Source organism: Melozone crissalis, unplaced genomic scaffold, assembly GCF_028551555.1.
Source record: "Melozone crissalis strain CALT ecotype California unplaced genomic scaffold, PUWL_Pcris_2 ptg000027l_1, whole genome shotgun sequence".
Taxonomy (NCBI): domain Eukaryota; kingdom Metazoa; phylum Chordata; class Aves; order Passeriformes; family Passerellidae; genus Melozone; species Melozone crissalis.
Window position 1 is genome coordinate 4,073,729 of NW_026535805.1, and position 14,084 is coordinate 4,087,812.

Sequence of the window (14,084 nt, forward strand, 5' to 3'; positions counted from 1 at the left end):
GTTTAGGGTGCATTGTTATGCCTTTTTGTGTCACCATGGGCATCTCTAAAGTCTCCTATCAACTGACATGCATAAGTTGATTTAACTGCTGGAGACTGGGAAGTTATTTTAGAGAGGCATCCTTGGCTTTTTTGTGCCCACCTCTGCCAGCTTGTTGTGGAATGGCTCTACTGGTTAGTGTAGAAAGAGGTGCCATGTTTCTCAACCATCATGAGAATGCATTAGATCAGCCCCAGTACCTGCAGTGTGATAAAGCAATGTTTTAAGGTATGGTGACCATACTGACCTTACCAACAAGGTCCCTGCATCTCTGACTGGTAACTGCATTGAACTTCATGTTTCAGATTATGTTTTGACAAGAAACTTCAGATTTCTTGTTAATTCAGTGTAGAAATAATTAAAGATACAACCTGACTGTTTTTACAAGCATGGTCAGTTTTAACAGTGAACTATGCTTCAGTGACTGCAGATGCTTGTTTTTCTTTAAGCTTCCAGCAGTTTTTGCAAAGTCCTCTGTTGGCTTTTACTGTACCCTGAGAGAAGTAACAGAAATCCTTTGCATCAGATGACAGATATTGTTGTTAGAGAGGATTTTCTTCGTTTTCGCATTGTCAAAATCCAAATTAAAAAGAAATAATTAAAAAATAATGAATAAAACATCCTGTTAAATTAGTATTTTCCTTGAGTAAAAGCCTTTTAAAAGTTTAAAGAGACTTGCTGGCCTAGGCTGTGATTTACTGTGTTAAATTCTGGTGATTCAAATCTGAATTTTTTATCTGAATCATTTCTGAACCAGGATCCTGGCAGTTTGTCACTTCTCTGCATAGCCTGGTAGGAACCAGATACTGAGTTTTTGCATAATCAGACATTGCTATGATGATGAATTTCTGAGCCCCAAATTTTCTACCTACAAAGTAGGTGGAGAAAAAGAAGATATTCCTAAAGGATGCTATTTTTTCTGGCTAGTTTTGAGCCCCCATTTTCCCTTGTGTGTCGCTGTTGGACACAGACACATCTTGGAGCACCCAGGACCAGGCAGCAGTGCTTTGGTGCCTGACAGACACAGGGCCTTGGCAGGGTTTCCCTCCTGCACTTGGAGCAGCGCTTTCAGAAGCCAAGCAGATGTGCTTTTGCTTCGAAGGTGAAATTGCATCTGTGAAATTTACCTCAGCAGCACAGTGTGTGCCTGTGTTTTCAGCCCAACATTTAATTTTTAATTTCCTGCAGTTAGGACATTAGAATGCAGTAAACATTCCAGGCATCCCATTCCCTTCAGACTATTTATGGGCCTTTCATGTCATGTGCCAGGAGGCTTGGACCAGGAGTCAGTAGACAAAGAAAACTCCTCTGTCATCCTGATAAGATCCATGCCTGGAGGATTCCAGCTCCCACTGCTTGGTCTGCAAGCCCCACAGTTTAACAATAATTCTCTGCAGATTTACCATGCATCATTGCTCTTAAGATACAAAGATCATCATCTATACCAAAGAGAAAAATTGTAATTAAATTTATGAAGATTAGGCACAAAGGTTCTTCAGAGCACTTCATCAGACTGACTGTGTCAGGTCAGTATTGACTTAAAGAGCTCAGTAGGGCTGTACCAGCACTCATGGCTGCAGACCATCAGTCCAAGTGCAGGATGCTCCTTGGGGCTGTGCAGTCTGTATTAATTCTCCTCTAGTACAAGAACTTAAGAAGTCTACCAGCCTTGGTCTTGCTGTTTTTAACCATTGTTCAAAAAATAAAATGCTGCATAGTATGAAATAAAGAAAAGGAGCTGTTGTACAGGGTCAAACAGTTTTCAGTGAATTGAGAAACTTGTTATCATACAAAAACAATGTTATTTACAGGTGTAAACTCCCAAGCATCTCAGATTAATAAACAGTTGTTTGACTAATAAATAAATTGATTTTATTTCTGAGAATGTATTCAAAGGCTTGTACCTCAAACACAGTATGTGGTTGAACCTGTCAGAGTTATTGATTGTTCCTCGTAGCGTTGTCTGCCAGTACATTGATATTTATGGATGTGTCAGCATTTTTGTTGTAAATCTTCTTCTCTGGGATTTATAACTTTGGGAGAAGTGGCTCTGGGCTAATAAACAGAATTAGGAGACCTTAGCCTGAGAAGGAAAAATATTTCAACTTTCCAAATAATGAGTTTGGCTGGTTCTTCTGGCAACCATATTTTTGAAATGATATGTAGCAGTTCTAAAAACACTTTGTTTTTTTACCTAAAATGTTTGAAAAAAGATTCCCTAAGCTTTTCCTGATGTATAGCAAATTATGCGTCGTAAAATTACGATTTTTTAATACACAAGTGATTTTTTTTTAACTGCCTCTGTCAGTTAAATGAAGCAGTGTATTATACTGGCTAACTGCAAGGTAATGCTGGCTCTGTTCAGGGCAATTCAGAATTTACAGTCTAAATCTGTATATTAATGCTTTGAAAAGAATTTCATTACCTGTCATGCAAATACACAAATACTTCTGTAAGATGTGGTTGGTAAACCCGTTGTGTATTGGGAAATAGATTTACATGGCTACAGCTTTGGGTAATTTTAAGTTTCTCATGGTGTTTGAAAGCCATTTGGTGTGCTGCATTTACTGTATGGTAGTTTTCAGGTTCTGGTGAAGGTGAGTAAAATCCATGGATTTTTTATTTGGTTGATTATTGGGGGTTTTTTTTGCCTGTATGATCCAGATGCAATAGCAAGAAAGAGGGCCTTTAGACCAAAGATTTATGGTTATCAAGACAGGACATCGAAGCACTGAAGGTTAGCACGGAAGGTTATGTTTTGTCAGAATAGCTCTTATCAAAAGGATGATTTTTGTTCACAGTTTTAACCAAAAGTAGAAGAACAAAGATTTCAGTGTAGTTCCTTTTGTTTAAAAGGCAGTTCTGGCACAGACACTGCTGAGAACTCTGGCACTGACTGGTTGTTTCTTTTTGCCTTTCTCGCAGGTGACTGTAGGTGGAGAGGAGTGGCACTACATTGCTACGCAAGGGCCCCTGCCACACACATGCCATGACTTCTGGCAGATGGTGTGGGAACAGGGGGTGAATGTTATAGCCATGGTCACAGCTGAGGAGGTATGTGAAATCACAGAATAGTTCTTTCTGATGTGAGCCAATCTCCTGTTATCATCACTTCCCACTCCAGTAACCTGTTTTTCCTATCAACATCCCCTTTTCCTCTGGCTCTGTTTGAACATATGCCTGCACTGCTCTCATACTATACTTCCCAGTTTCCTGACACTCAGTTTGGCAAATGCTGATGTGAAACAAGCAGGAGCCCTCCTTCCCTCTGCTTGGGCCAAGCCAAACAAAGATGTTTCCATTGGAATGTGAGAGCTCTGAATTTGCTCCTGGTTAAAATGACAGAGATTTCCACACCATCCAAAGCCAATTCTATATACCATCACTCTTATCAGCTGAAAAGAGACCAGAAGATGTTGTTTCCGTAGAAGTGTCCATAAAAAAAAGGCAAAAACCCCCAAATAAAAGCACCCTACAATAAGTTTTTATTCTTATGCCAAGCAAAGCAGTTATTCCTATTGTAATCCAAGAACTGTGTGCTATGTTGTAAAACCTGGCACATGTTGTTAACTAACACTGCATTCGGCTCCGTGCCTGGCTGCTTTCAGCAAAGACAGGGAGCTGCAGAGCACATCAAGTCACTGTCCAGTTCCCAAGGCTGATCAAGAACAGACACTTACAAGCTGCTGGAGAGATTCTCCTTCTAATTAAAGGAGAGTCTTCCCCAGGAGGAGAATACTTACCAAGGTGTTTTAGGCAGTAGCTGTCTTTTGCCACGAGACAAGAGTCTTCAAGTAGTTTTACACTTAAAAACACTACATGGCTGAGAGGTTTAAGTTTTAATGGGTATTTTCTTAACTTTGTGGGATGCTCCTTACTCTTCCAATGCTTTAAAATAAGAATATTTGGCTTATCCAGAGAGATTTATGCCCTTTGTTTGTAGAGAATTGCAGAAACTAATGGCTTTTTGTCTTGTTTTGTTATCAAGGAGGGAGGCAGAAGCAAGAGCCATCGTTACTGGCCTAAGCTGGGCTCTAAGCACAGCTCAGCCACCTACGGGAAGTTCAAGGTGACAACCAAGTTCCGCACGGACTCTGGCTGCTTTGCAACTACTGGTCTGAAGGTCAAGCATCTTCTCTCTGGGCAGGAGAGGACAGTGTGGCATTTGCAGTACACTGACTGGCCAGACCATGGGTGTCCAGAAGAAGTCCAAGGCTTTTTATGTAAGATTCCTTTATTTTGCATGATAAATCAAGAAAAAGATTGCTCACACTGGATTCAGTTCACTGTACCTAGTTACAGCTGGGACTGATATCAAGTGGTTGCTGTGGTGTACACAGGCCTCAACTAGGTTATACTTTGCTGCAATTTGGAGGAAAAAAAAAAAAAAGTGGTATTCCAGAGGTAGGAGCTAAAGTGATTAGCAGGAGGAAAAATCCAAGGCAGCAGCAGTGCCAAAACCTCAGGAAATTTTAATTAATAGGGTACTTCAGTTGGCTGATCTGTTGGTGGAACTGACTGACATTTCCCAACTATTTAACGATTCAGGAGATAATAGCCTGTACACAAATGTGATTAGAAAGGTCTGGGTGAGAGGATCAGTTGCTATTGAAATAAGGTGCATCTCCTTCAGTTTTACTTTTTGCAAAAGAGCAGAGGGCTCTGTCACACATGCAGTGCCACCCTTGTAACCACAGGTACCCAGGTAGTGCTCGAGGGCCTCCCCAATTACATATGGTCCTGGCTTGTGCTTTTCTGAAAATACAGCAATTATATTCATCTGTAATGTGTCAATAACACTTCCTGATTCTTACCAAGTAATAAGCACTCCCATATTAAGTAATAGGAATTCAACCATTATTTAACTTAAGACACATCTCTGGCAGTACAGTGGGGAATGATGCAGAAATATTTAAATTACCACTGAAGGAGTCTGTACATGGTGTACTGATGTGTTGGAGATGCCTGTCACTTTAGCTCCTGAAAGCTTTGCAGCTGCAATGTCGCTCTGTGGCAGCTAAGCCCTCTCTCAGGAAGATCCATTATTTCTACTTCAGTCTTGCTACAGCTCCAGTCCTTTCATGATGCATTCTCCTTTGCATGGTACACACTGCATGTAAATAGTGCATCTTCCTTTCCCCAGATCTGTCACCAAGACAAAAAATAGAAAATTTCAACTTCAGCAAAGGAGTACCAGGGAATCTGTCTTCAAGAAAAAGCTATTGTCCAATTCCTTGTTTGTTTCATACTTTGTTTTTCACTTTGTTTCTCATACCCTGTAGCTGTGTTTGGGTATGGCAGTAATTGGAACCTGATTGTCCCCATTTCCTCTCTCCCATTGTTTGTCACCACTTAGAGTCCCATTTCCCTGTGTGCACTGAAATGCAGCTTTTCTGATGTTGGTAGGCCTCCAGCCCCATCCTGCCTGTGGGGAGAGGACAGCTGGGGCTGCAGTGCCCTGACACCAAGGGTCAGAGCTGGGGAGCTCGGCTCAGGTCTCAGTTCCCACTTGGAGTGCTGGGAAGCCAAGTGAGCTTTCAGCATGTGAGGTTCTCAGCATGGTGTGACAGCAGGATGTGTTGAATGATGCTGGGACAGCCACACAAGGCAGCTGTTCCTGAGCCCCTAGCTTTCTACAAATGGCTTCAGGGAAAACAAAGCAGTGATCTCCCAGAAGGGCTTGCAGCTATTGAGGAACAAACCCTGAGCAGAGAGGGAGGGGGGAGATTCTGTCAGAGTCTAGAAGGGAGAAGGAAGACAGGAAACAGGGCAGATGGATGCTTGCTTCCCATGTGATACTGGCTTTGACAGGCAGTACTTTCAATGGGGCTTAGCTGTTGTTTTGATCCCAGCCTGTTAATAGCAGGAATTGCTGTAAGTAATGTCTAGAATCATCTGCTTAGGGGACCTGGAGATTTGCAAGGGGGAAAACAGAATTTAATTTTTTAAAAGAACTATTTAATTTAAAGGAGCAGACTCCCAAGTAATAATTGACACCCAGCTGGTACTTGCTGGATGCAGTGCTGCTCAGCGCACCCTGGCCAAGATAATTATTATGTTGTAAAAAACGTAAGTTATTGCCACTTTGACAGATAATGACTTTTCCACACTCTTTTTCCCCTCCCCTCCTAATTTTGCCATGTAGAGATGTAGATGTTTGCAGCCTTGCCTGCTTTTCCCCTTGCAGCTTACCTGGAGGAGATCCAGTCGGTGCGTCGGCACACCAACAGCGTGCTGGACAGCAGCAACACCTGCAACCCTCCCATCGTGGTGCACTGCAGTGCAGGCGTGGGCAGGACTGGCGTGGTCATCCTCACAGAGCTCATGATTGGCTGCTTGGAGCATAATGAGGTAAGTCAGCTTCCTTTGCAAACCCCCAGCTTATGCCTTGGCTAACTGGCTGCATTCCTCAGGTTGAAATTAAAAGGCATTGAAGTGATTTCTTTCTGTTACCTCTGTGAGCAGGACAAGGACCTTAAATGTGATGGGCAGAGATTCCCCATGGCAGGTTACTTGCTGTAGTTTTCTGTATAGTTGCTATTATTTTTTTATTATTTTAATATGTTCAAAGTTAGGGCCTTCTTCTCTCTTTTGAGAATTTAGTCGAATCCATACCTGTATTTAATTAAATACAATGTGTTTATGAGCACTACCTGAGAGAGGCTAGAGAATAATGTCCTTGCTCTTTTAACTGAAGTTTTCTGCTCTCTAAATTCTCTCCTTGGGCTCCTTCCTCTCTCTTGTAATCTCACCTGGAATGAAATTTAGCTGTGTTTCAAGAATAAGTGTATTTCTGTATTCCTGTGGGGAGTAGGGCTTTAGGGTTGCAGCCAGCATTATGAGTAACACAGTCTGGAGTTAGGAACAAGTGCCCCGGTAGAGCAGCCATGAGTAACAACCTAATTTTCATCTGTCACTGGGAAACTGTCTAGGAGGAACGTCACATCTTGACTAACAGCGTGCCACACACTTTGCATGACAACTGTGGAAACCAGGGGTTTCTCTTGCCAAAGAAAATGCTCAAAGACCAAAACTGCTTGTAGAGATAAGAATGCAGCAAGAGTGACAAACAGACATGTATCATCTGCCCCTTCCAATAATCAGCCATTGGGTGAGTTCAGGAAAGACTGAGAACTCCAGCAGGTCATCATTCTGGAGTTACAAGATCCCCACAGATCCTGGACTCGGATCAGCTGGGACAAATCTCCAGCTCTGCTTGGGCCTCACTGAAGGTGAAGCTGTCCTGTAGATGTGTGTCACAGGTGACACTTTGTTCTTTTGCTTTTTATTTGTGGAAGAAAGGGAAAAGAGGAGGTATCCTGGCCAAGAAAGGGCCCATGGGGATGTGCTTTGGGAATCCAGCAGCCTCCCAGTGCTGACTGCTGCTCAGTAGCTGCTCCAGAGTGGGACAATGGCTCCAGCTCTTGACCCTGCTTGACTTTTCCTTATGCACTGACACATGGAAGTGACTGCTTCTGTTATTCATATGGCAGCCACAAAATTTCTGCTTTCTTCTCCAGAGGAAAGCTGGAGAGTTAAAAGAGCCATGCTGGATTATTTGTGAGCATCAGTGTAGCTTTACAGCACCCTGTGCATGTGCACAGAAGCAAACTCTAAGGGCTGTGCAACAGGGTCTGGCCACCTCTGTTTACAGAAGTGAATCTGTGGTTTACAGAAGTCACCCCTTAGGCAAAGAGTAGCTTTGGCACCTCAACATCTAAGCTTGGGGGTGAGCCTTGGCATCATTCATATGAGCTTTCATCAACTTCACTAGGACGTGATGGTAGTGCTCAATAATAAGGGATTTCTCTGATGTCCCTTAATGAAAGCATTCTTTTGTCTTGAATAATAATGAAAATCATCATTAACAATAAATACAATTTTTATTAAGGGCCTTGTTTCTCTAGATTGTACCAAGTTAATGTTTTTGGTTTGTTAAAACCTAATTTTAAAAAAGGTTAAATTTTGACAGTATGTTTTCAGTTTGTGACAGATTTTGCACAGAGGACTTCCTTTTAATTTGTTTATTTTTTACTGAATTTGTTGGGGTTTTTTCCTGAAATAAAATTAATTCTCACTTAAAATGTTTTAGTCTTAGGAACTGGTTTTCACAGAAGTGTCTTAGCAAGTAAAATGCATTAACATTTTAGCAGTGAAGAAAAATCATGAGGGAGTTTGAAAATTTTGAAGAAGAGCATTTTGGAAAGCCTGCAGCAGTGCTGAAACAGAAACCAGAACTCTCGAGCCTGAGGTTTCAGGTTCAGGTAAAAAGCCATGTTTAATCAAATTCTGTCCAGCTTCAGTCACTGTGGCTTCTGGGCAATGGCTGCTTGAGTCTAAAGCTGTATCTCATTGCAGGGATAGAGTTTCAGTAACTGCTGCACGGCAAGTAAATGTCACATCATTACATCCTTACTGCTGTAGACACGTAGTACGAGAAAGTAATTGAGAACCTGCTCCATCAACTTTTAGTCCAGACTTGGCACTGGGACATTAACTCATGAGTGCATCTGCAGCATGCTTTCACATGGGAGAGCTTTGGTTTGGGAGGCAGAAATAAGTAGCATTTTAGTTCTGTTTGCAAGTCCCAGCTTAGCAAAGCATTAGGTGTATTTTTTTTTCTTTTTTTTCTTTTTTTTTTGACATGTACATGGTAATGAAGGTGAATTTAGGGATTCTCCTTACCTGGAATCAGCAAATACTAAGCTGGCTATAAATAGTGACACTAAATAGGCAGGATGGGGTTTTCTTCCATTTCTGAGGTAAGGCAAAGCCATCTCCATTTTGAGGAGGTGCAGGAACACTGTGTGCCCACTAAAAGCTAATGAAAACCTGAGAGAAGAACATTATGTGCAGGTCAAGGCTGGCCTGCATTTTTGTTGTAGTTGTTCAGGTGAGATCAGGTTCCACATGGCTCTGCTCAGCAAGAACCATTTCATAAGCATCTGAGTCCACAGGGAGGCCTTCTCCAAGTTAGCCAAGTTAACTGGAAAGGCTTCCATTTTTCTTTGCACCTGTTTGATAATAATATGACATTACTCATCTCAAATATTTACACTCGTTGACTCTCTAGAGATGTCCTTTTATAACAGCTTGTTGGGGTATGTGGCAGAATATTTGGCCTTGTTTTCAGAAAGTGATAGCCTATGAGTTAATACTTGTTTACATGGAATGGAGATTCTGAGTTTTATATACATGGACAGAAATGGATATGCAGCGTGACTTTTATTTTAAACTTTCCAGGAAACTTCAGATGTGCCTGGAAGCGGATTCCATGCTCAGTTGGGCCTCCAAGGCTTAGCAGCAATCTCAGTCAAAAGACTTGCTAAGCTCCTCTTGGTGTTTCTGCAAGCAGGCATTACAAAGTGCACTTTATGTTGCCTGATAGGCTCGCTGCTCTTCAGTTTTGTATCTTGAACTGCTTAAGAACTTCCCCAAAACCAGTTGTGTGTCTCAGTGCTCACGTTTAGTGCTGCCATAGAAGGTTTGTGTTCCTCAGCTTGGCTCACATTACACGCTGCTTGAATTTGAGCCTGCCAGGCTGAGCTTCATGGCTCAACAACTTCTCAATAGCTCCTTGTGTACCTGTTGTAACAGATAAAACACAACAGCATCATAGGTTTTTGGCTTCCTAAATGCCAGAAATCTGATGATAGCATTCTAATGAAATGTGCAGATTTCTAACGCTTCAGCTCGTGGGCCTCTGTTTCACAGAACTCATTTGGTTTTGAGTTCAGACCATTATAGGCTGCCTGTGCCTGCTTAATGGGGTTAGTGCTGTGCCTTCCCAGTGGATTTCCTTATCTGTGCCTACTTACTGGACTTTACTTCCTGCTGCAGAGCATTTTCAGGGCACACACATGAGTTTCTTTTGGGTGAAACGAAGCTAGACTATACCTTAATATGTCTCAGTGGATATTCAGTAGATGGCAACAAACTGATGCTGGCCTGGAGTGTGCAAAACACACATTGTGGATATTGGGTCCTTGTTTCACTTCACAGACCGATTTCTCCTGGAGCATTATTTGCTAACATACACTTGGCTGTGGCAAACCAGACGTTGGAGTTTCTGGATCTCTTGGTGGCAATGAGTTCCCTTGCCCTTCAGTGAAAGTATCTGTATCATTGCCTGCACATTTAATTTTGTCCACAGAAACTTTCTCTTCTATAACTATAGTATATTTCCCTGTGTCAAATAACTGATATTTGTGATTGTTTGATTTAATGAATACACATTCTTCTGCTTTTTTTTCCCCTTTGCTTTACAGAAAATGGACGTTCCTGTGATGCTGAGACACCTGCGGGAGCAGAGGGTGTTTATGATCCAGACCATAGCCCAGTACAAATTTGTCTACCAAGTGCTCATACAATTCCTGCAAAACTCGAGACTTATTTAATCTTTTCAAACATCCCAGACCCAGCATTGTGGATCTGACTGAACCTTACTGATGAACAAGGGGAACTGCCTTGACAACACTGTGTGCATATATTGCACTTTTTAAAGTTGTCTTGAAAGTAAGGAATGATGGTTCTTTACTAGTCTCCCATGGATTATTTTATACAAGATATAATTTATTTTTCTTGGAATAACTTTTGAATTACTTTCATAACTCATAAAACTTATAGTGACCTTCAAAGTGAACCACATTTGACATGACTGGTCTGCATTGTAACATGTCTGTAAGGAAAGCAATCCTTTGTAAAGGTAGTTTGCTGGTTTTTATTTTCCTACACGGCTTCTGAGACCCACAGTTATTTGGCAGTGGGTTTTTTTCATGTAAGGACCTTCTGGACCCAGTGTGTGGCTTCTCTGGTGAAAGCAAGACCTGCTAGATGTCAGCTCTGTGTGAGTGGAAGCTGAGGGTGCACAGCACGGAGACCTGAGCTCTGCACGTGCAGCCGGGCATGTTACAGAGGGCTCGAGCACAGGACATTGTGAGGACAGAGAGTTTTGGGTGCTGAACTCTTCAAATTCCACAAGAATTATGGTTTTAGATTAGTCCTTGAAAAAAATCAATATTGTATCTTTTTAAGGAAGCTTTTTGCTGCTGTGTGCAACCCTTGAAGGGAATCATAAGAAGCAATGTAGGGTGAAGTGCAGTGACCTCTAGCAGGCTGAAGTCAGTGAATGACTCTTTCCAATAACTCTGGTGATCTGAGAGTTTAAGAGCAGAGCATTTTCAACCAAACACATCTGGATAAAAAGCCAAATCAAGCACCTTCTCACAAATTACACTGAAAGTGTTATTGCCTTGAGGCTCACCCTCTGCAGAGAAGGAATCTCATTTAAATTAGGCATCCTCAGTTGCCTTAGTCTTCACGTGCGAACTATTGTTGGGTGGTTAGAGAAGGAGTCAGGCTAGAGAGGTGCCTTGGAGGTCTCTGGACCCAGCCCCACTCACCCCACTGCTGACTTGAAACTTGGATAGGCTTGTGCAGGGTCACATCCAGAATTCTCAAGGGTGGCAATTTCACAGCCTCTCAGGACACGTGATGCAATGCAGTTACTTTGTTGTGGTGAAATCTCCTTTCTTGGTATCCCTTCCCCACATGCTTCTAATATTTTAATCCTACTGTTGCTTTTCTGTTGCATCCCCACCTCCAAACCCTGGTCAATGTACAAGGGCCTAAGCCTGCAAGCACTCTTAATTTCAGCACTAAAGGAACTAAAATTAATGGGGAGCTTAAGCCAAGGTTCTGTACCAGAATGTTTCTTGAATGTATTTAAAACTGCACTGTGTTGAATTGGTGCTGTGCAATACAGGCCTAACATGATGACAGATGACAAAGTCTCTGGTTAAGACTTGTAACCACCAGCAAATGGAGAGGAATTATTTTGCTGTAATAGCTTGACCATGTTCTTTTTAGGGATCAGTTGAGCTTTCAGTCAACTTCAGTTTTCCTCTAATTTTTTTTCTGCCAGTGCCAACATATCTCTTGTTAAATTAGCAGCAACCATTTAAAGTCTTTTCAGCAGCATCTGCATGATAATTGCAGAGAGATGCTTTATATCTGGGAAAAAAGCCAAGGAATAAACCTTGAAGCAAAGTGTATTAAATTAGTTATCTCATTATAACTTTTTGAATAATTTCCTAATGATGAATTAAGTTTGAACTCAGAGCTGTCAAGTCCCATTGCTCCAATTGGATGTGAGAAGTAGAAAATCAGGAGGGAAAAGAATATGTTCCTGTGTCTTATTATTCAGCTGCTCTTGGCTGCAATGTGTGTTTCTGCTGCTACAGTGAGCACAGGAAAGTTATTGCATAAGAGAGTGTGAAGAGCTGTGTTTGAAGGGAAGAAAATTAAGCAAATGTTTTTTTATGCAAAGATGCATCATAGGTGTCTTAGAAAAACATTAATTAGAAAAAGGCACTAAAAATCCTTTCCAAATTAAGTCAGTGCCTATTAATGAGCCAAATAAGTGGCCATGTGGTAAGCAGTCATTTCCAATTAACTCCTAATGTGGCTGGGATGGTAGATAGAGGCCAATGTGAGTCACTTTTTCCTTTTCATTGTCAAAGAATGGTAATTTAAAACTTTTCCTTTTATCTGACTTCAATGTATTTTTCCCGGCTAGATTTTATCTTGACTAGATCTGTTAATATCCTAAGTGAATTGGGCTGGTGCATGTCTTCAGAGGTTCTTTTCCACCCCAGCTTACAAGCAGCCCTCAGCATGCTTATGTTTTATGGTTGAAACAGTTTTGTAAGGGAAAAAATGAACCTTCTCACTTTGAACCTGTTGTAGTTTTATCAGGCCAAAATTGCTTGGGCAGTATTTCCTAACCTTTAGGGAGTGACAGGAAAATGCATTTTGCATCCAATTTTCTTAGTCATAGCAGGAATGAACACATGGGCCTTAAAGCAGCAATGCTGTTAAATTTCTGTCCTGCAGACTTTTAAACAGCAGAACCCTTGAGTTTGAGAAAAGGACAGTTTGGAGTTGCTGTTTGTTGTGTTGCATGTTTTTTAACATCAAAGCCTGACAGTAGCTTGAGACCAGTTTCATCCATTTGGAGTAAAGTCTGGATTGAAAATCTCACAATGATTCATCAATGAACAGAATTTTGACACAGGCAGTCTTCTCCCAGGGCACCCACCTTGCAGTCTGGTATGTTCAGCCTACACTCCCTGATGCTTTCCAAGAGAGAACTTGCAGCGGATGAGTAAGTCTGGCTTGGGCATCCATTGTGTCTGTTTTTCTTTCAGTTCACTCTTCATCTGTATTTAACATGTTTTGCCTTTTTAATTTAAACTCTTACCAACTATAGTATTGAGGTGCTGGCATCAGCTTTTTTAAGCTGGTTAAAGTTATGGTCTGAGCATTTCATGCTTCCCATTGTTAGAGCAGGGATGGGAGAGAAGACAGCTGAGCTGTGGTGCTGCTCAGTGCTCTGGGGATCCTGTTTCTGTCACCCATCAGTCACACTGGAGGATGGTGGACATCAGCTGCTCAGGTCCTACTTGTTTCAGGTCCTACAAAGGCTTGTTTAGGTGTCTCTTGTCCTTCACAACCTGAGCAAAGATGAAGCTTGTGCCCACAAACATTTTCCTGTATAGGCATACAGGGATCCTAAATGCTCAGCCTTATCAGAAATCCCCTAAACAAATTTTAGCTGGCAAAAGACACATCTCTGAGAGCTTACTCAACCTATTGCCAGCATAGTCCTTGAAGTATATTGAAGTGCATTTCTGTTCTACTTATTTAAATCACCTGCCTCAGCTACAAATATTATTAAATATTTGCATGATTTCAAAAGCTGGGGGTTTTAAAATTACTTTCTTGTAAACAAACAGAAATGCAAATGGCAAAACATGGACTTACTCATTCTTTTCCAACCTAAGTGCTTCAATAGTGCTTGTCATGTCAGCCGGGATGTTATTTTTTGATCCAATACCTGCTATGTCTGTGTAGTCCACAAGCAATTCTAAAAGAAATGTTGCTGGGCAGTCTTGTACTTGGATATAGCACAGAAATCTGTAGGGAAAATTCAGCAGAGCTAACTCTGACAATGCTGCATTTCCAACAGCCGACTTCCCACTGGT

General features: G+C 41.6%; 1 protein-coding gene across 1 annotated transcript in view; it reads left to right on the forward strand.

The window, feature by feature from the left end:
* PTPN14 (protein tyrosine phosphatase non-receptor type 14) overlaps positions 1-11,498 on the forward strand; it is a 66,119-nt gene extending 54,621 nt beyond the window's left edge. The window contains exons 15-18 of the mRNA XM_054279929.1: positions 2,965-3,093; positions 4,028-4,262; positions 6,227-6,390; positions 10,308-11,498. Coding sequence (XP_054135904.1) covers positions 2,965-3,093; positions 4,028-4,262; positions 6,227-6,390; positions 10,308-10,436 — 657 coding nt within the window. The 3' untranslated portion in view covers positions 10,437-11,498. The remainder of the gene's footprint in view (positions 1-2,964; positions 3,094-4,027; positions 4,263-6,226; positions 6,391-10,307) is intronic.
* Positions 11,499-14,084: the final 2,586 nt, after the last annotated feature.